The 27770-nt window shown below is 35.3% G+C and overlaps 1 protein-coding gene across 2 annotated transcripts; it reads left to right on the forward strand.

Annotated features, from left to right (window-relative positions):
- Positions 1 to 590: 590 nt before the first annotated feature.
- Positions 591 to 26719, forward strand: LOC108146445 (lysosome membrane protein 2). Of its 2 annotated transcripts, none has more exons than XM_017272455.2 (8): positions 591 to 609; positions 14775 to 15075; positions 21975 to 22066; positions 22126 to 22283; positions 23781 to 23922; positions 24246 to 24959; positions 25674 to 25799; positions 25860 to 26719. In XM_017272455.2, exons 2-8 carry the CDS (start codon positions 14784 to 14786, stop codon positions 26238 to 26240), a joined length of 1905 nt encoding a protein of 634 aa, XP_017127944.1. In that variant the 5' UTR covers positions 591 to 609; positions 14775 to 14783; the 3' UTR covers positions 26241 to 26719. The 2 variants fall into 2 exon arrangements, with proteins under 2 accessions (XP_017127944.1, XP_017127943.1); XM_017272454.2 differs by lacking the exon at positions 591 to 609 and adding an exon at positions 5410 to 5711.
- Positions 26720 to 27770: the final 1051 nt, after the last annotated feature.

Here is a 27770-nt window from a genome sequence, read left to right on the forward strand (position 1 = left end):
ATAATTGACTAAATTTATTTTATACTTAATGGTGCGAATGGAATTCTCTTTTTTCGCTTGTTATTTTTGTAAAATAAAAATATGTTTAATTATTAACATTCTTATTTTAATTGTTAAAATTTTAAAACCTTTTTTAAGCCTTGTTAAATTCCAAACATAATTAAAATACATTATTTTGTTTCTCTTAAATATATTGCTCTTTACATATGGCTAAAAATAAATCTAGAAATATATAAACCCTCACTCCGCTCCTGGTTTTGCGAAAAGAAATCTGAAATTGAGTAACTGAACACATTTCCTATGCCATTTAGTCGATTTCAAAGCTTTGTGCGTAGACATACAAATATAACGATTTCTGAAAATATTTTAAGAATAAAAATAACTGCAACCAACTAATTAACCTCCAAAAAATATGTTTTCTGTCAACATATTAAATTTAACTTATATACAATTAATTGAGTGCAGTGACTGACTCTACTGAACGAACGAAAATAGCATACAAAAATATAAAAAACTATTGCATAATAATCAAGCAACAATTGCAGCATAATTAAATAGCAGGCAATGAGAAAGTTAATCATTATTATTGCAGGCAAGGACCTGCCAGGGGTGAGTGAATTGCATATATCGATCAAAATGAATGACAATTGATTGAGTACAGCGCAAAAAGTGCAATAAATATAACGAGCTTTGTTGACCCTTAACCTGTAGTAAGTGTACCGAGGTCAAAAGACCCCACCGACCTGAAGTTATGGCGCTACTTTTTACTATTTGGTGTCTGTGTCTCGCACAGTGCAATTGTTTTTATGCCTGACGTCGTAAAACAACTCACAGTGCCCTTAACCAGTTTTAATAATTGTTAATGTTTTTATTTTAAGACCATTTGTAGTTAGTTTACAGTTGGATCAATTAAACTGCAAATGAAGAGGAGCTTTCGTAGTAAACCCCCTCTATAAACTAGTATTTTTATTATAATAGTCGGTGCAAGATTAGTAGCCTTGACAGTAATTGGTAATTGCAGTGGAAATCTTGTTCGAAATTAATGAGGAGGCAAATCAATAGTGGGGTAGTCGCGGAAAGCCATTTGTTTTCTAGATCGTCTGATAGGCAACGCCCTACGATATATTAAGGCGGAATTTTTAATTAAAAAATTGATGGCTTGCGGCTAAGCAATATTTGGTTGACAACGTTTTTAATTCGCTTAATAATTTTTCATCTCTTTAAATACTTACAAAAATTCAATAGCAAATAATTTCTAAGATTTTGTTTGTTTGTTATTTTAATATGTGTAAAATGTATGATAAAATTAAAAATCTTCCTAAAAGTATGCAATATTTTATTTTAAGATTAACATAAAGTTATGTGGCTTACATTGCAATTGTTAATATTATGTTAAGCAGTTTCTTCTAAAAATAATAATTAATTTCAGTGCTAAGGTTAAGTTTTCCCTGCATTACCATTTCCAATTAAATCGCAATTAATCCCCAAGCCATATGAACTCAAATGAAAAATCCTCAAAGATGCAAAGCATTTTCCACAAATTAAAACATAAAAGTCTGCGGGTAATTATTTCCATTTCAACGCCTTCAACAGCAAGGCGAAAACTTTTCGTTTTCTTGGCCATAATAATAAAGAGATTTGTCTGCTGGGGTTGACTTGGCTTGGCTTGGCCTGGCTTTGGTTTTAACCACGATTGCGCAGAACACTGCTGCAGGGCTGCAGTTGTCCTTCAAGCGGTAATTGTACGAACAAAAAAAAAAGAAATATATATGTAGTTGGCCAATATGGTAGATGATGGGCTAACTCCTCGGGCTTCTAGGCCAGTCGTCTGTGAATTATGGCCCTTGGAACGCAACGTTTTGTAAGCCTGTTTACCTGCTTAAGTCTCTGCTGGGCAGTGAAATAAATGAATTGAATTAATGGATTTGTAAAAATTGCTGCACTTCACGTCATCTTTTTGGCAATAAGTTTGTAGTCATAGCTTGTATTTTAGCTAGGTCATATTTCAGGGGTATGGCTATGGCTCGTGCTGTCTGATTTCCGATTTGTTTGGCAATGAGATGCCGTTTGATCTTCTCAATCTTTCTGGCTGGGTTTTTAGGCTTCGGACTTTTTGTTAGTAACCTCTCTAGGTTGGATTGCGACACTTGAGACCTGTTTTCGTTTTCGTTCAGGTGAATCAACTTTTGAATGTGAAGGATGATGTCTCGTTCTGGTCACACCCTCTTTGCGAAACACTATAAATAAATCAAAATGTGTCTCAGGTTCAAAGTTCGTATTATTCAAGACGTACAATACTTTGTTGGCTTTTGAGTGCGACGCTGCGATATCCATATAAATCCAAGCCCTTACCCCTGTTTGACCAAGATTTAGTGCCGAGTGTCTGACAAACAAATTAAAAAGTTTGCGAAATCTTACAAAAGGGCCCGTATCCCATATCGGGGCTTGGTCAGTTCGAAGTGCGGGAAATTACAGTTTAATCTTGCCCAGACAGTTGATATGTGAATTTAGCGTAACGTTTGCAAACTTGATCACTATTTGGTGAGACAGGATTTTTACAATTCTAACAAGCAAACTAAGTTTTCCAGAAACCACCTTTAATCATTATTATCAGTTTAGTGTTTAGGGTAGATGCCAGACCTTTAACACTTGTATGTTATAACATTCCATAAAAATGACAACTAACTTTATGGGTATTAGTTAAGTTCTGAAACTGCCTATATATCAATATTGGAAAATATTTCGCACCTTTTATATTTGTATGCTAGGAAAATTAAATATCAAATAGAGAAAGTAATTTGCCTTTATTACATCGGCACTATAATAATTAAATAATTTAATCAAAATGAAATTTCTTTATATTGATATTTAACTATATTTTGAGCTTTCCAGAACAATTATTTCCTAAGGTATATGCTTATATTTTTAAAAGATATCTTTTGCCAAGCAATTAGGACTGATAATATTTATTCTTTCAAAAGTGATTCACACTTGAAAAAACCCAACGTCATTTGTTTGACACTTTATCATTTTATGTATTTAAAACAATCTTTTTTTATGCTCTTGTGTGCTTGATCTCGGTACCAAGTACCAAAAATGATCATTCAGTTAAGATCTCTATCGCAGGGCAATTAAATCGAACGTGCCGTTAACTAATCACCCATTTAAACTCGAAATCCGAGCTATATTGTCCGGCAAACTTGAACTTGCGATGAGTGGACATAACTGGCCTCTGTAAAATGAAAAGACTTGAGTCAAATTCCTCTTGCCATTCAAGTGGAGCGTCTGCCGAGGCAGTTTGAATATTTTTAATGTCCCCCGTGGCCTTTTCCGCAAAATGCTGGCAATTATAATTATAAACAATATAAGTTAAAATTTTGTTTGTCCAAAAAACGACCACAACTTGTCCCATAACATGTGTCGTACTTATTGTTGTCAAATGTAAAAACATTTTATTGTGCTTTAGGTAGTGTTTCACAACTGCAATTATGTCGTTCTTGTCAACTGCAACCTTCGTGGAAACTTGTTGTATATATTAGATTAAGGTCTTTTGGGTTAAAAACAACTGCAGTGGCATCCTTGGTAGATTAACTGGGTAACTGTGCCATTTGTAAAACGCCGTGCGAATTGCAGTTATTTCCGACTACCGAGTTTACCGAGCACTTGAAAATTTTCGAGTGCTTGCGAATTTTGACCCACTTAAAAAAACGCATTGAACTGCGCGTGTAACTTCCTTTGCGGCGGCAAATTTGTTCTACAAAAGACCAGTTTCCGGTGTCGGTCATGCTATTTAATGTGCTGACATCTAAAGTAAGCAAAGCGCTATCATCTATCATCATCACTAGAAATATGTAAAAATCACAGATCGTTGCGGATCTACTAGAATGCCATGCTAATTACTTTACTGTATATTTATAGACTAAGAAAGTTATGATCGATTTAACCAGTTGATGTCCTTCATCGGATGAGGGGTATTAATCAATTCCATAAAATTTACGACCAAGTTCTTGGCCGTAAAAGCAACTTTTATCTACATACAGGTCTCTCTAATTGAAGAGTTCAGATCCCGTCAAGTGAGATCAACAAAAGGTACTACTACTATAGATCACTGATTTCTAGTTGTTAAATCGCTCTAAAAACGGTTGGAATAAGCTGTCTAAGTCTAGCCAGGGCAGTTAAGCCCCCGATCTGGACTGTTTACTTGGACACATAAAAACAATTGCGCGGTCTCTAAAAATATTCCACTTCAGCTAATGGCAAATGGGGAGCTTTTCACAACCATCGCCTTCAAGGTAGATAATTCGGGTTTATTATTTGTAATTGATAAAGCTTGGTTTTTATTGGGATCATACATTCGAAATTAGCCTTGGTCTTATCGCGATTGCAGAGAAAGAAAATTAATTGTTATTTTAATTGGAAACATTTTATTTCGAATGAAAAGCAAGTAATTGAAATAAAATTTAATTTAAAATAATAACTTCGCTTATAATATATGTAATATTTAGCTTACTATATTTCTTTTTTAGAAAATAATATTTGAATTTGATTCAAAAAAAGTTGTGGATTTGTTATTATTATTTTTGTGATTATTTGTTTAACACAATTACTTAAAAATTAATTCTGTTTTAAATTAAATAACAACTTAATCCAGAACAGCGCTATAGAATTTATCTTTGAGTTATTATCAATAAATAATTTTTTTTATAGCATCTCAAATAAAAATTAAACCAAGATATACATAAAGGGTAAATTTAATAGCGACAATTAAAAGTTTATTACTTTCTATACAACCAGTTCTTGAAGATAATTTCTTTAAATAAAATTGATAAGTACAATAAATATATTATTTCTCAGTGCACTTAAAATCCTGGTCAAAAGTCATCTCTTTCCAAGACGTCGCACCGCATCTCCCTCAGAAAAACCCCAAAAGTCGGAAATACTAAGGAAGCTATAAAACGGCGTCAAGTTCACTTAGCTAGAACCACCAGCGACGATAAAAAGCGAGAAAATAAAGTGGAGTCAACAAGAGAAGTAACCCAAAGTACAGGTGACTCAGCATAAAAGCGAAAGAAGAAAAAATCCCCCAACACCAATCAGGCCAATTTCATGCTGACCAGAAGGAAAATATTCAACAGAGGAGAAACTCACCTCGACTGCGGTTTCTTTAAGCCAATTGCCAAATTTCTGTTACCTTATAGTAAATCTAAACAGCGGCGAGGATTGCGGCATTTTGGGTACGAGCATAGTACGAGTATAGTACGAGTATCTCACAGATACAAAACTGAACGATCGGCTCAGTTTAAACAGCGCTCGTACTTAGTCGGCGATCGCTGCCGACGTCGACGTCGAAGTCTTGGGGTTTTAAACAAAAACGTCTTGCCCAGACGACGGTCCATTCATGCGAGTTTTTCATTCCGACGCGTCAACTTAAAACGACACATGCTCTCGCCAGCGGGCGCGATCGTCAGTAAATGCGGCTAAATAAGTTCACACAATTCGACGAGTGTCTGTGCGAAGGATAATGCGAAAAATCGATCATTAAACAACAAAAAAAGAAAACAAAAACAAAACCTCTCCTAATTGGCACAAAATCAATTAGTTTGCGGCAGTGAATATGCAAAAAGTTTATTTTTGACCCAGAAAAACCAATCGAGATTTTCCCAAAACACTAACTTTGGATTAGCCGTGCAGCTTCTGAGAATATTAGAAACGTAAGTGTCGAACGGGGCGTATGAGTTATGTTCGTGGGGGCGTATGTGCAACAAGCTGTGCCCAATAAATTAATAAATATTAAGTGCGGTCTCATTAATTATATTTCCCTTGACAAGTGAGGAATTTTTATTAATGTGCTTCTGTTAAAGGTTTCGCGGATTGTCTGTGATATTTTCATTAAGTGATAATAAATATATGGTCTGCAATTTATATTCTTTAAGTGATTTTGAAATGTAAACTGCATAGCTGTGAAGTTTTAATTTTTTTTTTAATTTGTTGTTGTTTTTAATAAGAATTTTTAAGATTTCCCTGAGTTGATTGAAGAATCCCTTAATAAATATTAATATGTTTACTAAATCCAAGTTTGATTTCTATTTAAAATGTTTATACAGCTTGTAAAAATATTATTTATTATTTAATCACGAAACTAACTTAAAGGTTAATTCAACTTTAAATTCACATACTTGTTCTATCATCGATTAATTTAAATATTTGTATGGCTTAAAAAATGATTGTATTATAATATTTCTAGAGAAATACATTTAGCATACGCGTTGTAAAATTTATTCGCAATCAAACAAATAATATGAAATAAATAAGCAATTTAAAATATATATAATAAATTGAAATTATATGTTAACTTTTAACATTTAATTTAATTTAAGTTATTATCTCTGTCAACAAGTAACTTAAAATAAATAAGCAATTAAAGTCCTATTTTTATTATCATTTAATTATGAACTTATCAATTTAATCAGCGGAATGCACTTACATAAATTAAATAGGCGCGCCACGGCACCTTTTTTAATCAAAATACGGGTCAATGTGCGCATTTAATTGGATTATATACATTAACGGAGCTGTCAAAAATATCATTTTATTCGCCAGACGAGAGCAAATCAATTAAGCTGATTGCAAAAATGCCGGACAGCAGACAGCAGCCTTATCAATACGAGCTGTCAAAAAATCTATACTAATCGAAAAGCCCTTGCCCAACAAAATCTTAGATTGTTGGTTTTAATTTATAAACAGTTTTGTGATTTTTTCCCCCTCGTCTTTTGGCTCATTTTTGCAGTCTGCAATTAAGTGTAAACATTTTGCAAGTTATGCAAAATAACAGCAATGTGGTTATGAGCGGTCATTTCTCGTGTGTTTGTCTCTTGGCCAAATGCATATTTTTGGAGTCTGTCGATCTGTTTTCGGTTTATTTCAGTTACTGGGGGATTTCGCAAGTATGCAACCGCAGACACGTACCAAAAACCCCAAAATGCTACATTTTCCCCACCTATGATTAAGTTTGACCCAAATGCACGACGAGTTCAGGTCAATGTTAAGGTGTAATTGAAAGAGAAAAAAACGTAAGGTCACCTAAGTCTGTGTTTCTCCCTTATACGGAAATAGAGATAGATCTTTCTAGTTTATCTGTCACATATTGCTATAGATTATTGACAAGTCCCCGTTTTTTATGCGTTTCTATGTCATTTACGCAGATCTTGCAAAATACTGTTTACGACCCTAGTGACAGCTAAATAGAAACGCTTGAGGGGAAATAAAAGTAATAAAAATTGAGACATTTTTATGTGAAATGGTGTGACATTTAGGGGTCAGCGCAAACAATTTACGTAGAATTGAAAATGCTAAATAAACGGGGGAGCTTTGAAGGTCGGTCGGGTGGTAAGATGACCCAAAATCAAACACTTAGTGACGACATTTATCGAAAGTTTGGAGCTTAAAGTTATTGGAAATTGTTTTGGTATGTAACTTATATTTTCTTAAAAATTAAGAATATTTGGTCAAGTAATTTAATTATAATATTTACAAAGTTATGCGTATATTTAGTATGGCTTACAAAGTTGCTGTTTTAAGGCTGATAAAAGTTAAACAGTTTACTGAAAACACTGTACATTTTTAAACTTTTAATAGTCTTAAACAGCAACTTTGTGAACCCTACGAAATATACACATAACTTTGTATAACTACCTGACCAAATATTCTTAATTTGTTTAACCTTTTTGTGAGAAATAAGCTCATTTAACAATTATTAATTTATTTTAAATTTTTACAGATATAATAAGTTCCATTATTGTAACCTCAATAAAGAGAATTAGTAATTATTTGGGTTTTGTATTTATTCATAGAAAAATCAAAGTAGAAAACTTAATTTTTAATTTTAATTTTAATTTTTTGTTTATTTTTAAAATGTTTAATCATGTTTATGTTTTCAAATGTCAATATTTTTTTTAATAATCTTTTTTAATTTAATTTAATTTGATTTGTTTTATATATATTCTAAAAAAAAAACCATTTTTCCTTTCTTTTCTGTTGCTTTCAGAAAATTTTTGACTAGTTAGTCTTAAACGGTTTTAATAACACCCTTTTTAATGGGTTTTTTTTAAGCCATAAATATATACATTTGCTTTAAAATATTGAATACTTTATTTATCACCATTTTTTAAGTTTTATAGCTTAATCAAAAATAGTGTTCTATGAGTCAGATAGGCTTAATAAATTATACAGTCATTAAGATTGATATGTTGTTTTAGTTGATATATATCATATCATATATACATTTTTGAGTATAATTAAACCAGCAGTTGGTTTTATTATTTTTGCGCAACTTAAAAATCTTACAACATGGGAATCCAGGTCTTGCACGTTTACCCCTTCCCTTGTAGTCCTATTTAATCACGCCACCTTTTCGTTTAGCTCCAATCGGTTTCACTTTCAAGTGAACCGCAGACAACAATTTAGGCGAAATTTCCAACGCTGTCTGCACCTTCTACAGCACTTAGTTGGGACAGCCAACTAGTCACTCATCCCAGGCATCCAACCCATCCATCCATCCATTTGTCCGCCCACCAATTGGCCAGACTTAAACGTGGACACAGAAGTTGTCTTAAATTAAGCGCAAGCGAAAGAAAAAAACCTTAAAGAGCAATAGACGTCACACAAAAGACTGCTTTTGTTGCGTTACTTTGGCGTTTTCCTAACCGTTAAATTGAAATATTGACACAAGTTTTGTAGCTCTTTTTTTTTGTATTTTCTGATTCATTTGGTAGAGCTGGCCCGAGGCAGACTCACTTGCTAATAACGCGAACATACAATACCTGGCAGATAGATAGGTTTACATAATGAGCGGGCCATGCTCTTTAATAACCCACCGATTGGACCCCCCTGATAAGGCCGAGAAATTGGCAAATTGCCATTTGGCGGCTTAAAGTGCGAGAAAGCCATCAATCGCTAATTTTAGGCCGCAGGCGAGACAAGCGAATCGGTTGGCTATATATATATAAAGCTTATATAGTGACTTAGGTCAGGATTGAAGTTGCCGGCCCACACAAGCACACACACTTGTTTACGACCTTGCCGGCATTATTATTTCACTGACAACCAGATCAGACCCTTCTCAAAAACCAGCGAAATTGATTCATGACTTGCGCTATTTAAAAAGCCAGCTCGAAAAGGGCTTTTTTGATTTAATCGAAATTCTCGGGCGTAATTGGAGCATTTCGCGAATGGTTATGCCAAAATAAAAGACCATAAAAATGTTCCCAAAAATAGACAGCGGGAGAGTGTGTACGTATATAAGTTACAACACTCCACGCAGCAGCTGCTGTTGCTGCTGCTGAGTATTGGAAAATATTTGCCAATAATTTTTTTGCTGGCCGGCAACGCTTCAGTGATTGGCCACGGTTTCAGCCAAGTCTGCCACTCAGCCGGGGGAACTGCAACTGCGTCCAGACTCCATGACGTTCACAACAATCTTGTTAATGTTTTTGCCGCTCTCAGCTTTAACTGAACGCGTGTCAAATGCCTACGAGGCAACTAATCAAGTGATTTTGAAGATGAGAGCTCAATTAGGGCATCTGAATTGAAACAGCACTTGTTGAACTACTGAAAAATAGGCTTTTAAAGGGTGTTTCGGGGGGTTTTAACGGAGAATAAAAATAAATGCAATAAGTGCTAACAGCATGACAATATTTTTTATCATTTATAATGTTAAAGCTTTAGAAGAGTAATGACTTAGTCTTATTACTTCCACCAAGAACTTAACTTTTATAACTACCATATTCTAAATGTCAAGTTCGTTGCCTAAGTCTTTCGTTTCAGTTGTTACTATTTCACTTTCCACACACAAATTGCAGAATTTTTTCAATTTCGAAACAATAATTATTATAACATGAAGTTTAATGTTAATGTTGAGTTACTTAATGCCATTTTACATTGTTTACAACGCTTCTGTGCCGTTGTAGCTGTTGTTGTTGTACCATTTATAGAATGATTTGTTGCGCTTGGCCTAGCTAGGTAAGCTATGAATGTATACACATGTAAATATACCCATCGCTTTCCCTCTCGATACGTTTGTGCCTTAATTGCGCTGAACAAAACGATGGCATAATAAGAGTCGGAGTTGGAATAGACTCCCCGCCAAGGAAAGTGTGGCGCTACCAAGCGGAAAAATCTCACACGGAAAGTTGAAATTAGATAAATTGGAATAATATATCAAAAAATAATATTTAACTATCAATGTTTTCGTATTTATAATAAGACCATTCTACAATTGCCTCAACCAGATATTCAGAAAAAATACTTATAAATTAATAAAAAAAATAATTTGCTTCTTAAGTTATTATTTTAAAATTTTTTTATTTCGATTTTTGAAACATCAGTCATTAAATCAAAGTAAGTTAAGTTTCTTGTTTGAACCAAACAAAACCGAAAAAAACCATAATAATCTTATATAGCCTTTAAAAACAATCAAAACGAGGACTTTAAAAATATTAAAAGAAATACAAAAACAGCATACACCTCGTAGAAGAAATCAAATTAACTTTATTTAGCCCTTTAAAAATAATCAAAAATGTAATGATAATAATTAGGGTTCCTCGAACACTTTGAAGTTTTTCTTCCCGTGCATTTATCCGTTATGCTGCTGAGGGGCATGGCCAAATAAATGCCCCATGCCCCATGTGTAGGCTGCAATTAGAGCTAAATGAGAGAGCACTTCTGGTTGGAGCTTCGAGACTTCCGTAAAGATTTTTATGTTTATCTCAATGTCAACAGCGGGAAAGATGAACGAACCCTTTCGCATGTGAAATCGAACAGAAAGAGGCAACCCACAGTTTCAATAATTGCATACAATTTGCCAATCAACGCGTTCCCAACGATGCCAATTATGAAATGCCAGGCCCTTGCCCATTTGCTCGCCCTTATTTTTTTTTGCTTTTTGGTGGGCGCAGCCTTTTGGCCATGGCTTATGAAGCCATTCAAGTGAAGGAAAAGGAAGCGCTTCAAAAAATTGATATTTTATATATGTAATAACAACGCAGGAAGAAGAGAAGAAAAAAAAGGAATAATGACCATAAAATTATAAAGCGTTGGCTGCCAAAAATTAAGCAGAAATTTATTAAAAATGCATAAAACAGGCCGCAATCTCGCACTCCAGCCAAACTGGATCTTTGTCTGCAGCTGGATCTGTTGCATTGTGAATGCGTGAAAGAGAAAAGTGGCGCGTGACCTTCGCACTACTGAGCAAAAAGTCTACACCACACCAGCCAACCTGAAACAGAAGCTGTGTGAAATTATTAAATCAGCAACTTCAGCAGCAGCAGCAGCAGCAGCAGCAGCCACAACTGCACTGCCAAGAAACCAAAACAAACAAGTGCAGAGGAGACAGCCAGGCGGTGAAAAAACAGCCACTCCAGCTGGTGGCTACTGTTTGGCAAGAGGTAACATCGCCGAATGAGTCAAGGAAGGCAGCGAACTTGAGATACACTCGACGGCAGCTACAATGTTTGGTAATATTTGCTTACAATGTGGGGTTCAATAAAAACAACTCAACCCCAAAAAAACAAAAGACTAAATTGAAAATTACATAACAATTAAGTTACAAATTTAAAAGTAGCATTTCTGAAACAAACGAACTAATTTATTTCCTTAAACTTTTTTTATAAGCATTTTTATGTACAGTTTTCTGCAATTGCATATCTTTATGTTGTTATTTTATTTTGTGTATATTTTGAAAACATATTATCTATTTAATTTTCTTATATTTTAATTTCTAAATTAACTTTATAATTTACATACATATTTTCATAATATTCAGCAAAGTCTATTTAAAGCGTTTAAAACTTGAAATATATATTTTTAAATTTTACTTGTATAAATTTTATATCAAAATAAAATAATTTCCATTTAATCTTTCTAAAAAAGCATTTAGAAAACTATTTATCACTTACAACTTAGTTGATTAATAAGTTCCTTAAAAAATCAGTGAAAAACGAATCCATACAATGACTTATTTTGTTAACTGGTTATTCCAGAATACCCAATCCAGTTTGCTTAATTTTATTTTTCCCATTTAAAGTTCATGAAGCTATAGCTAATTGTGGGCTTTTCCCAAATTGATATCCTCCCAGTGAATTTATCACAATACCCTGAAGCAGACGCCAAAGAAGGCGCAGCTCTTGACTCACACTTTGAAATGCACGCGAGCAGCAGCAGCAGCAGCAGCAGCAGCAGCAGCACTAGCAGCAACATTTTCCAGCGGCAACATCAACAGCAGCAACATGGACAGCAGCAAAATGCAGCAGGTGCAAGCGGGAAGGTAGATTTTTCGGCAAATGCCAACGAACGCTTTGCTGGCCAAGCAACCTACTTCTGCCGCCACTTTTGCTGGCTGCAGACTGCAGACTACAAACAGCAAACAGCAATCGAAAGTGAGGCTGAGAGCAACATATAGCCATGGAATCGGGTTGGGTATCGTACTCGTCGTCAGCTGTTAGAAAGCTTCAAGTTGGCTATGAGCTGCGAGCTGGACATGGTGCTGGTGCTCCATGGTGGCAACTGCCACAGTTGCAACACATTCAGCCAGTTGCCATATACCACCTCTGGTCGGGGATCTATATGGCTATTATAAAACCGTATTTAGGTCAATCAAATTTCGCATTTGGCATTTTGTAATTTCTTTACGCAAATGCTTGTGCTATTTTTTAATGATTTTCTAACCAAGCCAAGCCAATCCAGTCCAGACTCCAGGGTATCTTACTGCATGCTGGTGTCTCATTTTCGTATTACATAATGTGCCGAAAGAAGCCAGGTGACCACGCCGTGGCCAATAAGCACAAAATTGTGAAGAAAACGTGTTTCACTTTTATTTATTTTTCCCTGCTCTCTGACTTTTACCACTTTTTTTTTTCTGCGGGAACTTCTTAATGGATTGCCGATGGCTGTTGAGGCGTGAACTGTGGCAAAAGAGTGTATGTGTGCAACAAGGGGTTAATGGTGGAGGAGTGTCGCGAAATGATATATAATAGCCAATTCCGACTGCTGAACGCTGAACTTCGAATGAAGTCGTTATCCAGAACTTGCAGTATCGTTCGTTTCCGCATCCTTTCCCTTTGAAATGCCCTTGGGAAGTTGGCAAATTATATGCGGCCTTAATTATTTTATGCTCATTAAGCGTACAGCTAAATATTTGCCCTGGCAAAATGGCACAAATTAAGGCACCGTCTCTTGGCCCAAAGCAGTTTACAATCTGGCTGCAATTAAAAGAGATACGCAAAAAGAAGCAAGACAAAGTACAAAATATAAATGTCATTAATTGGGTTTAAATATTTTGGTTTTTTTGTTTTCTTTATTTTTTTCGGTTTTGTATACAACTTTACACAACTTTGTTCATGAAGCAAAATCGCTCAATTGTGACAACAGTTTAACTAACATTTCAGTTATGTCAGAAGTCAATTAAATATAATTTGGCCTCACTTGAGATGCGACTTAAACGAAAATCTTGGCAAATGACCAAATGAGTTATGAGCTCACAGTTGGAGCGACAAAAATAGAGTTGAGAGTGGAGAGTCCATTTCAAACATAGGTCCAGATATGCAAAGTTCGTTGCCTTAGTCATTTGTTTTTGCTTTTTGAACTGAGCATGCCGTTTGTCATAGCCCTTAAACTTGATTGTTGATCACGTGCATTGACTTCAGTTCGATTCCGCTTTGACTGAGTCTAAGATCTTCACGTTTTACTTTATTTACATTTTAGTTTTTTATTTAATGGCATTTACTAGTGTTTTTCTAATACACAAAATAATTATAAGAGGTTAACGAGGCTCATAACAAGTAATTAGTAGAACTCTTTTATGAGTTTATGAACAAGTTATGTAAATATAAAATTTTAACATATATTTAAAGTACTATTCTAAATTCTAGCAAAGTCATTAAGCTTAAATTATTAAATGTTGACTAGACAAGATATTAAAGTACCAACAAACAAATGTATTCTATTTAGAATTTTATTAAAATAAAGCAATGAACAATTTCTGTAAATCTAAGCCAATTAAATTAAATTTTAATTGGTCAAAGTGTTAATTATTTAAATCAAATTAATTCCTTGTTGGATTTAAAATAAATGTTTACAAATTCCAATAATTAATAAGTTCTAATTGCAAAACTAAACATGATCTGATTTCAATTGATTTGTAACTATAATTGATCACGTTTATTGAGCTTGAGTTTGATTCCGCTTTGCCTGATTAATTCGCTGAACTCCCAATAATATTTTCAAGTTTTCCTGGACCCACTGATAAATTCCATTTTATTTGCTGCATTTTCAATTAGGAGGCAAATGAAACTGTGTCGGTGGCCAGTGGCCAATTAGCATATTATCTATGGCTTAAGGTAACGACCTGACGACCTGCCTGGGTTCCCCGGCACTCACGTACCGAGTGACAAATGTATTTACGCCATTGAGCATTTATCAGCCACCGGGCTAATAAAAACATGTATTATTATACTGTTGAAACTGAATTTATGGCACGATTCATTGCGGTTTTGTGTAGGTCCGCTTAGAATTGCAGCTAATCGCAGCCAAATCTTTGGTAGGAGTATGCCAAGGCTGGACCAGGTTCTAGAAATACTTCTTCGCATCTCCAGCAGCTTTGAGAAACGACCCCAGGAAGTACTTAATTTTTAAATACCTTCCATAAATATGTTGTTGTCCCCGTTGTTGCCGTTGAACTAATCCACCCCAACCGCTTTTATTGCTAACTATCTCCGTTATAGACTTGAATTATGGGCTTGGAAAAACATTACCTGCGATATGGACGCACCGCTAGAGATCACCTCCTTGACTGGGCCACCTGTGGGCGTGGTCGACGGCAGCAACAACAACAGCAGCAGCAGCAGCAACAACATCAACATCAACAACTGCAGCAGCATCCACAGCAGCAACAGCAGCCACAACAACAAAACACACAGCCATCACAGGGGTCAACTGCCACGGGTCGGAGGTCACGCCCCCATGTGACCCATAGAGGAACGCCACTCTCCATGCTGATATCAAATGGAGTTAGGATTAGCAATAGTAAGTACAGCCAACTTAATTATACCGCTAAATATGCCAGTCATCCATCCGAGTGGAATATTTCTAATGAATCTAGAATAATGAGGTACAAACAAGACGTATTTAAAAGCAAGAGCAGCAACAACAATTAGTAGATCAGCATGAGGCAAAACATCAATGGGACTTACGGAAAATTTCTGAATAACCAGATAATATATATTTAATGAGTTCCCTACTAGATACGAATGATTTATTGCAAGAAATATAACTGCAACCATTTTTTTTTTAAATCACCAGAAATTTAGTATTTAAACTAGAATATTTTGTTAGTAATTTTTTTGTCAAAATTTACTGCACCCCATTTTTTTGAAGATATTACCAAAAATTAAATATTTTAATTAGAATATATAATATTATACATACATATCATACATATTTTCCAAATTTCAATACAAAATATATTTTAAATTTGTAAAATTCAATTTTTGGCCAAATATCCCTAAAAGGAAACGCCTTGACTGACAGCTCTTCTTATCACCTTTGTTAATCAACAAGAAAACTGAATTAAAGAAAAATGTTATTAAATGCTCAATTAGCTAACTAAAAGTCAATATCAACTGCCAAATTGGCCAGAGGCTTGTTAAGTTGGCTGAAAGCAAAGCCAAAACCCATACCAAAACACCAGATTGACAGCTTGGAAATACCGCAAAATGTTGTATACAAAACTGGTCATCCAAGAACTGCAACCGAAAAATTGAAAAAACGAGTATTTGGCCAAAAGGAAAAACCAAGAGGTAAAAAAAAACCAAAAAATTCAAAACAATTTAGAGTCGAAAACAGCTAAACTAAGCAGAAAGCTAAGCAGCGCAGATGTAAATCAAGGAAACACAGAGACAACACGAACACAAAATACGAAAATCAAACAGAGACTGTAGCGTTCTATGCAATGGCCGACATTGCGTATACGCCGAATGGGCCAAGCTAGTCGAAGGCAGCCAAGTGTGCAAACAGCCAACAGCCAGTAAGCCAACTAGTAGGCTGGCAAACAGTAACCATGGCCAAGAACATTCGCCAGAGAGGGACGGCAGCTAACTGAACTTGGCTTAGACTTAGACTAACTCCGTTTGTTTACGTTTTTCGCTTTTCTCTATTTTCTGGCCTCAGTTTCGGTTTCACTTCGTTTTTTTCAGGCATTTTCTTGATTTTCGATTGTCGCTTTTCTAGAATTATATTTTAAGCGCTTTGCACTTGACTATTGGCCTGGCTTTTAGTGCCATGTTGGCCAAGTGCCTTGCTATTGGACTTCTAGGGGATGCTGTTTGGCCAGGGCAATTATGGGTACTTCTGTGAGACGTGACGATCGCAGGAGGATTGTCAACTGTTTGGCTTTTAAGACCAAAACAGTAAAATTTTTAATTGGCACACATATACTGGTAATTTGAGATAATCTTTGTATATTTTATTAAGGAAGCTAGCTGATGTTTGTTACTCTTAAATTTTTCACCACTACTTGAGCAATTCTACCATAATGCAATGCCCGAACATTACAAACAGCAGCAGTCTAACAACGAGCAGCATTAAAAACAGCAAAATTCGCAATTGAAACCTCTGCGGCCAGCACCACTACCACTAGCCACTGTTAACTGCCAAATACTCGGACTAACGATGACCAATACCAGCAAATAGCTACGAGCTTATTCAAAGCAAATATGAAAATATTGCCAAATCAATGGACAAGACTTTGAGTGCGGGGAAGGAGGCTAAATGGCTACACAGAAAACATATACTATACTATTTCCAAATATTAATATATTATTCAAAACCTAAGCAAAACGTATGAATTTTACTCTATATTATGTATATAATTTTCCACCTATATAATATTCCAAAAGTTCCCTATTTCAATGCTTCGAATAACCCAATATTTTTTTTTAACCCCACAAATATTTCTTTCGGTACAACTCATACTTCCAAACGGTGAATGAGTGCCGAAAAAGTGAGTGAACGAGTGGGTTCCGAGTGGATTCAAGGGGCCAGTGATAGCGACAGTGAGTGGATTGGCCAGTGGCAAAGCGAAATCAAGTAGCCGCCATGGATGCCGCAGATCGAGAGAGTGAGCATAAATTAACACATGCAGTTTGCCTTTTGGCCAATTCTATGACTAAAGTCGAGGCTCTAGACGTGGTTGGTGGGGTTTTTGGCCATTTGTTTGGCCGGCTCAAACAAGAAAAGGCGCGGTGGTTGTCGAGATGCAGTGGCTCAAGTGGCTGAGCTCACGAAGAAGAGTTCCCGAACTGCAGCGGACAATTTGGCAACATCACCTCAACAGCTCATGTCTGCCAGTGTGCTTTGCGATTATATAACCAGATGCTGGCATTAAGGCCTGGCCAAGATCGTGCTTCGGCTTTGGTTACTCTGCGTCGGAATTTTTAAGATTTTGACACAGAATTCAGCCAACCAGAAGTCCAAATAAATATTAAGTGAGCTGTTTGGGAAACGCATAAATATTTAAATAGAATATTAAATCTTCTTAAATTGGTTACTTTGTTCTGACAAGCTATATATATACATAATATATAATTTTTTTTTAATTTTAGGTAAAATAATTATAATTATTATTATTTTATTTCTAATGTTTACCTAACTATTAAAATAAAATTAATAACTAGCTTAAATAAAACAAAAATAAGTTAAGTAAGATCAAACAGATTTTATTTGTAACAGTAACAAACTTAATATTAACCTAATTATCACAAATATGAAATGAATACAATAAATTTAAAAAAAAAATAAATGATCTAAGAATTTACAACCATGATTATGTATCATGTAAAATTTATCACTTGCCGCTTTAATAATTCAATCTCTTGAGGGCTTAACATTACAAGCTATAAAGGGGATTTTTAAAACATGTTCCAATCTAGCTGAATAAATCTAAATAGGGCCATCAATTATAGCCCGTTCAGATCTTCGCTGACTCAGCCGCATAAAAACCCAGTTGACTTTCCATAATGGGTTTCTCCCCAGGATTTCCGTTACGAGCCTTTGCCAATTTTTCCCTTTCATCTCTGGGCAAACTTTCTAGATCCAGTTCCTAACCTTCGGCTCCTCTTAATATACCCTCTTCTCAGGTCCTTATCCACACCGAAAATCAGTTGTAAATGCTTTAATTAAGGGCCGAAATGCGATAACTTAAATGCAAAATTGCCGCGAAGGCACGTCTCGCTGGTGCCAAGAAACTGGTTTTTGTGGGACATGTCCATAGCCATTGCCCTTTGTTTTCGGTTTCTGTATCGGTATCGGTTTTGGTTTTGGCTAATTGGGCAGTGGCACTAAGGGATCGGCATGCGTAGTACTCCAGATCTGTGGATCACGTGATGCAAATTGTAGCGCGTACAAGGAAGTGATCTGGGTCCATTATTTGCTTAAACAAAAGTGTTTACATGGCCATAAAGATTGTAGGAGGGGCAGCCGGATCAGGTCTTGGATTATTATTATTATTACTATTATTATCATCGTAGTATGGCACGTTCTTAAGCGAAATCTCAGCTCGATTGTCTCGGACATTGCAACTGTTTAGCTCTATTGTTAATGGATACAGTATTGTTTTTTACTGGGGGACTAGAAACTGTCTATTGAAATGGTATATGACCAGCACGCTTTGTTGCTTTTCTGTTGTTGGCCAAGAGCTGCGAAGCAGCTGCAGCTTATTTTTTTTCAGCCGGTAATTGTGAGCGTTAATTTTAACAGGCAATTGGGAAATTTACGTTTATTCTTTTTCGTCTGTTTTTCATTTTCGGGGCCAAGCTGCAAACGAAAAAATTTAGAAAAAACCAGGTTGGATAGACCTCCCAGCCAACAAATGTATCACTTAAGCCTCCCAGCCAAATATTACCGACCATTTAAATTGTTTCACTTAAAACAGTTTCAAAGTCTACGCCAATTGCATTGCTCTAAAGTTTTTCTCGCTTCTCGTTGATTGAGGTTTCTATTTCTTTTTTTTAATTCGAATTTTTGTGCGTGGTTTTCAGTTAGCTGTCGAGTCTAGAAGCTCGGAAATATGAATATCGCATGCTCAGCTGTAATTTTCAAAAGAAACGAGCATATGACACCAGTGGCCAAATCCAATTAAAGCAGGGGCGTAAAAAGAGGGGGTGCTTAATTTAATTTGGTTGTTTAATTATTAAACATTTTGTTAAAACACCAACAACTTTTTTGGATTATCTTGATATAATGCTTTTAGATCAAACAGGACCCACTTTTAATATAATGTTTTCCACATTTACTAGAATATTTTAAAATCAAACCAATCAATTTTATAAGTATTGTATTCAACATTATTGTGAATTGCACTGAGCTTACTGAGCTTTTCAATTTAAAATGTTGGATATTTATTTTTACTTTTCCATATCTGTGTAGATTTCTTTCAAATAGTTATTATTAATAAAATCATAGTTTTTACTATTTTATTTTGGTTTTTAAGCAAAACTTGTTTATCTTTTTCTACTGTATTTTTTATATGACCCTTGTCACCGCCCCTGCTTTTCTTGTAACTCAAAACTTCAACGCCCGTATGAGCAGGTAAACGCAAAAAAAACCAGCCGAAAAAAAACATAGCAAAAAACAAAAATATCAAAGTAAGTAAGTAGCCACAACAGTGCTTACTCTGGGATCAGCATAATTGTCAACAGTCGTCGTTCGCTGACGTATCAATAGTGTGCCAAATGTTTAGTGACCATATCGCTACGACTATATAGATATATGACTGTACGGCTATATAGCTATATCTTCCCATCTCACTCTTAAACCCGATTTGCAATCGCCGTTCGATTGCAGTAACATTATGGCGTAGGAAAACTGAACAACCAAATAAAGCCTTCCGTTCAGGTGCTCTCTTCCCTTGACCTTGAGCTCCGAAATGTTATGTGCCTCATTTTATGACACTTGTTGTCGTTTTCATTTTTTTTTCTTTAAGCTTTTTTCTTCACTCTTTCCTTAATTTTTTGCGTAACTTTCTCTGGGACAGAGTTTATGGTCTCGGGCTCTTCAGGGTCAGTGGAACACGATAAAGAAGCCGCCTGAAGCCTGAACTTTGCCTGTCAAAAAATGATACAATGCACATACAATCCAGCTATATTTTGACAGCAATTATCGCTCCCAGTTTCAATACGGATTTAATGAACTCCAAGCTGATTTATGGCACTCACTGTGTAGATCTCTGTCCCTTTTTATTGTACCCTAACAATAAAATAAGGTTTAATGGGAAAGTATTCGCACTTTGAACAAATAAAAATGATTTATAGTTAACAGAAGAATAACTAATTTAAAAACTTTAGATCTCTACAGTTTAAAAAGTCAGCACTTAGAAGTTAGGTCATAAGCAATGTAAAAATAAAAAAAAATTTAATTTGTACATAAATTGTTTATCACCTACCTAAATTGCTTGTCACATTATAATTATTTATCTATGTAGTTACTTATTTTTTAAATAAGTTTGTCATTAAATGATTGATTTTCTAAGTAGTGTATTTAAAGATTCGCTTTTCCCAGCTGACTTCCTTCCTTTTTTACTTATTTTTCGACCTTATCGCTGACGTCGCAGTTTTTGACTTAGTGACCTGCCAGAAATCGAAGCAGCGCCAACGAAATGCATTTATAAGATAATAAATAATAAATAAAATTGAAATTTATGTTGTTTCAAAACGCGCTTCACCTTGCACATTTTCGGGCCACAGACACTTTTGGGCGAAACTTGATAGCGAAAACAGTTTTTCTTGATCGGCGTGGCGATTTAGTTCGTTGACTGCACTGGGGCGCTCGGTCGCCGCCTTAAAAAATACTCAGAGCCCGTTGGCATTGTATGCCCATCATCATCGTCATCATCATCATCATTAACATCGAAATCATCAGCATCAGCGGATTCGTCAGCTGAGATTGAGATGCTGCTGGCCACGCCCCCCGCCTCGAAATGCAAACAAGGTGATGTTGTCGTTGTCCGTTTTCCAATTTCCAGGCTAAGTGCATGGGCCAATTAACATTGGATCGCTTGAGATTAAGTTTCAATTAGTGATAACAGTAAGGTCGTAAATTTTGGCAGCTGTCATACTGCGATAAGTCGGCCAAGATCGCGATTGACGCTTGACGATTGACTGCCCACGAGATGGCAAAAAAGCGAACCCAAAAGTGTTGACCGTTGTAATTGCATGTGACATCCGTGAAATTACACCGTGAAATTCGCAAATAATTTTATTTTATTTACCTTGCGAAATTGCCTTAAAAAACTGGTATTAAAAAGGATTATGAAAAGCTGCATTCAAGGGGGTAATTTACGTAATAATTCAGTCAACTGAAATGGGTTATAAAATTTTACCATTTTCTTTCTAGGAGTAACTTTAAAGTTGGCATATGGTATATTTATGTTTAAAATAATTGCTTAAAAGTTCAAAATGACCTATATTGTTTTTATTATCATTTAAATGTGTGCATGTAATAAAATATCATAAATAATAATCATCTTTGTAAGCTAATAAAAAAAAAATGGAATAGTAAATAAAAATATCTGACTATTGAATTAAAAATTTGAAATTTAATATTTAAATAAAATATTAAATCGTAATATTAAACACTAAGTACAATGCAATTTAAATTGAATGATTTAAAATACAAAATCTTTTAATTAATGTGGAAATCATAATTTAAAGGCATTTTATTAAAGCTAAAAATGGCTTAAGTTTAAAAAAAACGTCAGGTATTAAAACCAATTCCAAAAATTGTCAAACAATTGTTCTATGACCATTTTCAAATTAACTAGAACTCGCAATGGGTAAGTTGTAGTAAAAAAATGTTGAATTTACTACAATTTTAGTTTTCTTTGTATGTCAACCCATATTAATATCTTTAAATGTTCTTTATTTTTTCAGATAGACTAGCTGTGATAATTATTGGGATAATTACTTTAATCTTAGGCATAATTTTATCGTCCATGCCCTGGCTGGATTACTTTATACTAAAGGTGAGTTACCTCTAAAAACAAATAAGAGTAGATTAAATGTAAAATAATCTTTCCCCCAGAACTTAAGGCTGTGGAATGATACATTGAGCTATCATTATTGGCAAAGGCCTGGTGTCATCCGACTGACCAAGCTCTACATCTACAATGTGACCAATCCAGATGGTTTCCTTCGAGGGGAAAAGCCCCATCTGCAAGAAGTCGGTCCTTTTGTCTACAGGTAAGCCAACATTTTAAGCCATAAATCTCGGCAATTGAAAAATTCGTTACGCCTTTTCTGACACCCAAGTTGCAAAAACCTTTTGTGCATAAACATGTGCATAGATAAATTTCCACGGCGGCTTTGGCACAGCACTCCAATTGGTCATGGTTTGCTGGGAAGTTGATGTCTTAATACCCGTCATTAGAATCGCAAGTGGCTAAAAGCAATGCAAGTGGCTAAAAGTATTAGCTACGGAAGCAGTTAATGGTTAACTTATTGAACTTCTAGAAGGGATAATTAGCGGCTTAGAAAGTGATATCTGATTTATATTCATTGTATAAGGAAATTTAACTGCAAAGTTGGACTACTGTTTACCATAATAATAAGTTCTGAAATATAATTACAGTTAAGCAGCTATTTTAAACTTTTGCAAACTAGAAAATGTTGTGACATACATTGTAGTTTAGAATTGCAAAATTATTTTATTTCATTTTGGTTTTAAACACACATAAATATAATAGGTATATAATATTTTCATGGAATTTCAACCGTGCCTTAGCTATATTAAATTGTACTTAAAATCACTTAATCAATGTTAGGCAATTAAAATCAATGCTTTCTTAAATTATACTCAAATTAGTTGTTTATCAATTAAAATTTGGTTACCAAAATGAAACAATCATTTCTGTTTAATAATTTAACTAATATAGACCTATCAATATCATATCAAACTATGATAAAATCCACAGCAGTAAAATAAATATGTGTTCTATAAATGTCTAATAAGTTAGATAATATTTCTTTGATTTAATTATACTAATAAGTATCTTAACAAATCTCCCAATATTTTTTAATTAATCACTTAAGCAACGTTTGGTTATCAAAATCAGATTAAACTAAGCTTGAATGCAAAGTGCAAACAATTGAATTATCTCTTCGGATTTTAACACCCAATCAAACTGGCCAACAGCCGTGAGCCGCCGTGCAATTAGTTGGCCAATTTACCATGAGCTCACAGCTCGGAGCTCGAAGCACACTTGAAGGCGAGTTTCCGCTGATCGAGATTACAACATCTAGAGTATCGTGTATGTAATGCAATGCAATTTTTAATAACAGACCGCGATAGACCATGGTGAACCCGTTTAAATGAAGGATAACCCGAGGAGGTTCGGTTCAAAGTAATCAATCATTGTATCACCTTAATGTTTAGGAATTAGTTTGTGTGCGGATATCTCACCTCATGTGATGATGAGAAGTTAAAATTGTATTTTTAATGACAAATCGAGGCCCAAAGTGCCCATCATCCGCAGTTACTTTTTATGTTGGTTTCGACTCTTTTTTCTCTTTCTTTTTTTGTTTCGTTTTGTAATTTCTCTGCCTCCAAATGAAACTGAACTTGACATTCAATTGCTTTGGCTTTTTGTTGTCCGCCCCTGACTTTGGACCACGAAATCGAGTTCGCAGCACGTGCCGATTAACGATAAGATATTTGTTTCTCTTTCTCCGCTTTTACAGGGAAGACATGCAGAAGGTGAATGTCAAGTTTCACGAGAATAACTATACCGTGTCATATCAGCATAAGAAGATACTGCAATTTGTTCCTGAACTGAGTATTGATAAGGACACGCCCATAACCACGCCCAATATTCCATTGCTGGTGAGTCTTAAAACTAGAGCGGGAAAATACATATTAGGATTTGTAACCTTTACAACAATAAAAAAAAATAGATTGATTTTTTAATAAATATTATGGTACATTGTTTTTTAATGACCGCAAAATACAAAAAAACGTATTTATCTTGAATAAAAATTGGTTAATCTGTTTTCACTAAATGAAACCATATAAATGTACAACTTTTTAAATAGAAAATAAAGATTATTGAATTCTTAAATAAATTCCTATTGATGGTGTTACCATCTTAGATTTTTTAAGGCTTTAAGCTCAATAGATCTAACTATCAAAACTCTTATAATTAATAGACCCTCACCAGTCTCAGTCCGAAATTAGGATACCTCCTGTCGAAAACCATCTCCGTGGTGGTGACGGCTGCTCAGTTTAAACCCTTTATCAATGTGACCGCCGAGCAGTTGGCCTTTGGCTACGATGATGCGTTGGTGAGTTTGGCCCACAGGTTTTATCCAAAGCACATGAGACCCATGGAGAAGATGGGTCTGCTTCTGGGTCGAAATGGCACTCTCACGGAGGTATCCTCCGTGAAGACGGGCATGGACAGTATGGATCAGTTTGGCTACATAGACTCACTCAATGGAATAGACCATCTGCCGCATTGGAGCGAACCGCCTTGCACAAGTATAGCTGGATCGGAGGGATCCTTCTTTCCGCCGCGGGATCTTACCAAATCCGAGACGGTTCACATCTACGACAAGGATCTCTGTAGGATCATCCCACTCAAATATGTGGAGAGCCTGGAGAAGGATGGCATAGCGGCGGATCTGTTTAGGTTGCCCAACAATTCCTATGGAGATTCTGCCCACAATCCGGAGAATAAGTGCTACGATTCCAGCGACTACGAGCCCATCCAGGGTCTCCAAAATATCAGCCCCTGTCAATATGGCGCACCCGTTTACATATCCAATCCGCATTTCTTTGAATCCCACCCCGATCTTCTCAATTCTGTGGAGGGTCTGAAACCAGAACGTGAAAAGCACGAAACGTACTTCAAAATACAACCGGTGAGTTTATTTCATATTTACATACCGCATAGGTTCTTAAAATATCTTGATTTAAATTTAATTTAAACATTTTTAATAAAATCAATAACATCCAAATATATTTAAGATTAATATGATATTGTATATTATTATGACAAAATACAACACCACATTGAATCTTTAAAAATATCAAAATAACCAGTCATATATGGACGTGATCAAACCAAATAATATTGTTATGAGTTCTTGACCCAAACACCGTATAAACAAATTCATCTTGTTTAAACGCTTACCTACCTAACTTTATCATTATAGTATCTGAGTGACGTACTTTCAGTTGTATTTAATGTGTGACGTTCTAAGATGAAAACATTCGTATGAAATTAATTTAATTAGTTTGTGTATTGTTCCGCCACCGTATTGCTAATGCAATTATGCGGTAATATATTTCTTATTTAATTAACAATTTTATATCCGTAAACCTTTAAGCAAGTTGTCAAATTTATATTAAATTCTAAGATAAAATCAAAATACATTTGTTATGAGTTGTAAACCCAAAGACGATTTGAAAACTTATTTCAAAAAGTTAAAAAGTCTTATAATTTGTTTACCTAAATGACGTACTTTATTTTATGTGTGACATTTTAGGCTGTAAACATTTGTATAAAAATAACTTAATTAGCTTGTGAACTGTTCCGCCAACGTGGTTCTAATCCATTTTTGCTTCTCTTTTAGAAACTTGGAGTACCGCTGGAGGGTCAAGTGCGGATACAGCTGAATCTAAAGGTGACGCGTGCCAAGGACGTTTATCCAGTGCGTGATTTTCGAGACTTTGTCTTTCCGGTCATGTGGCTGGAAGAGGTGAGATCTGAAATTCCAGAGCCCACACCTTGAACATCTTCATAAATCTAAATATTTTAGGGCATCTCCGAGCTAACACCGGCCATCAAGCGCTGGATTTATTTGGGCACAGTAATAGCACCGAGTGCCGTGCCCATAGGATCCTATTTGATGATATTGGGCGGGGCCTTTGCCATCATATTCAGCTTTGTGCGGGCCTACCAGAACTTTGTGTTTGCCCGCGATCCCACGCTGGAGATCCTCGAGATGGGCAGAAGGTCCTTGAGACGGGGAAGTAGCTTCATAGCCCATCAGCAGCACAGATTGCTGGTGCATCATAGGGATAGCTACTCGCTGCTGCGACATGGACCCATGGCCACCTGTTTGGGGGAGGGAAATCAGGAGGACTCGCAGCCCATTATCGATGAAAGCCTCACCGCAGGACTAAGTCTGGAGTCATAGTGGCAGATATAGAGATTAAACTAGATCCTTAAGTGTGTGAATGATCGAAAGTCTGACAGAGCGCATGTTTTCATAATATATTTGTACTTTTAGTTTCGTTATGGCCAAAATCGTGGCATATACTTGACGTTCTTGCCACTGCATTAGCATTATCATTACTCAGTCTCCACATCGAACCAATCAATCATTATCAATCATCTTGCTGCTACCAACGCCAAAACGGGTTTGCTAGTACAACTTGTATCTTGTATAGTAGATAGACGTATGAATTTGTATACATTTTTGTCCAAGGAATGCTACAAATAATTCACTAGTCAATGATTACAATGTGAAAAATGCAAGCACTCATTTCTAGTTTCGCTAGCCGTAACTTTAAGTTAGTCTTAGCTATAAGCTATATTTTATGTTTTTGTATTTTAATAATGTTAGGCTGAGGATGTACGAAATTATGTAATATAAAAGTGAATTTGCAAATTTAATCATTTGGTTTTTCTTTATAAAATTTATTTAAAGGTGCCATATACAGACTTTGTATCACTGGTAAAAAAAAACGAAGTAAATCTAAATATTTAATACTCAATTTAATTATTTGGCGCTTTGATTATACTTAAAATCCTTAACAATTTTTCAATTGACTATTATAGGAATTGATTTAAATATCTGAACTTAAATTTTTTAAATTTCAATTTTTAATGTTTACTATTCCATTTTTAATCAGTGAAAATTTTAAAAATCTATTTTTTGGTTTTGCTTGACCTCTCGTATATCTTGAAAATGTTCTTTAGAACTCATAAATCCAAGCGCCAAGCATAAATCTCCTTGTTAACAGCAGATTCTTCAGAACAATTCCCGACTCTTATAAATCAAAGTAAATAAAAAACGCAGAGCTGTGGAAAAATGCACTAGAAAATAAACAGAGGCACTGGATTTTCGTTTCCTTGAAGTTTTTGTTGATTGACGCACTTTTGACGTTTTCACAATTCCACACAGTCAAGCATTTTCCGCATTTCCCCCTCAAACAACAGAAAAAAAGCAAACTGAAAATACACACACACACACACGGGTCGTATGAGCAATAAATTATACACAAGTTCTAGAAAAGGGGGCGGTGGGGGTGGCTAGTTTAGACCACTTGGGCTGGGCTTTTGTTTCGGAAATAAAAAACAGGCACAAGAAATATGATGTTTTGCAATGTTGCTCTGAAGTCTAAAAGGAAAAACGAGGAAAAGGAGAAAAACCGAATCGAAAGAATGGAATTCCATGGCTGGCAGGAGGCAAGCAGTACAAGTCGTTAGAAAAGCGTTTTCATTTCATTTGGCAAAAATGTTTATACAAAACCAATTTTACAATTTTCGATTCAATTTCTGTTGCTGACATTTCACTTAAACGAAAACCTTAAAGGCGCAATTCATTGCGCCTCCTTTGTACATTGAAAAGGGGGTTTTCCCGTTCCTGCCATTTCCCTCATGAGAATTGTAGCGAAAAGCTGCGGCAAAGGGCGTGGCCAGATATAATAATAATAGCCAATCT

The sequence above is a fragment of the Drosophila elegans genome, unplaced genomic scaffold, assembly GCF_018152505.1.
Source record: "Drosophila elegans isolate 14027-0461.03 unplaced genomic scaffold, ASM1815250v1 contig_208, whole genome shotgun sequence".
In the NCBI taxonomy this organism is placed as follows: domain Eukaryota; kingdom Metazoa; phylum Arthropoda; class Insecta; order Diptera; family Drosophilidae; genus Drosophila; species Drosophila elegans.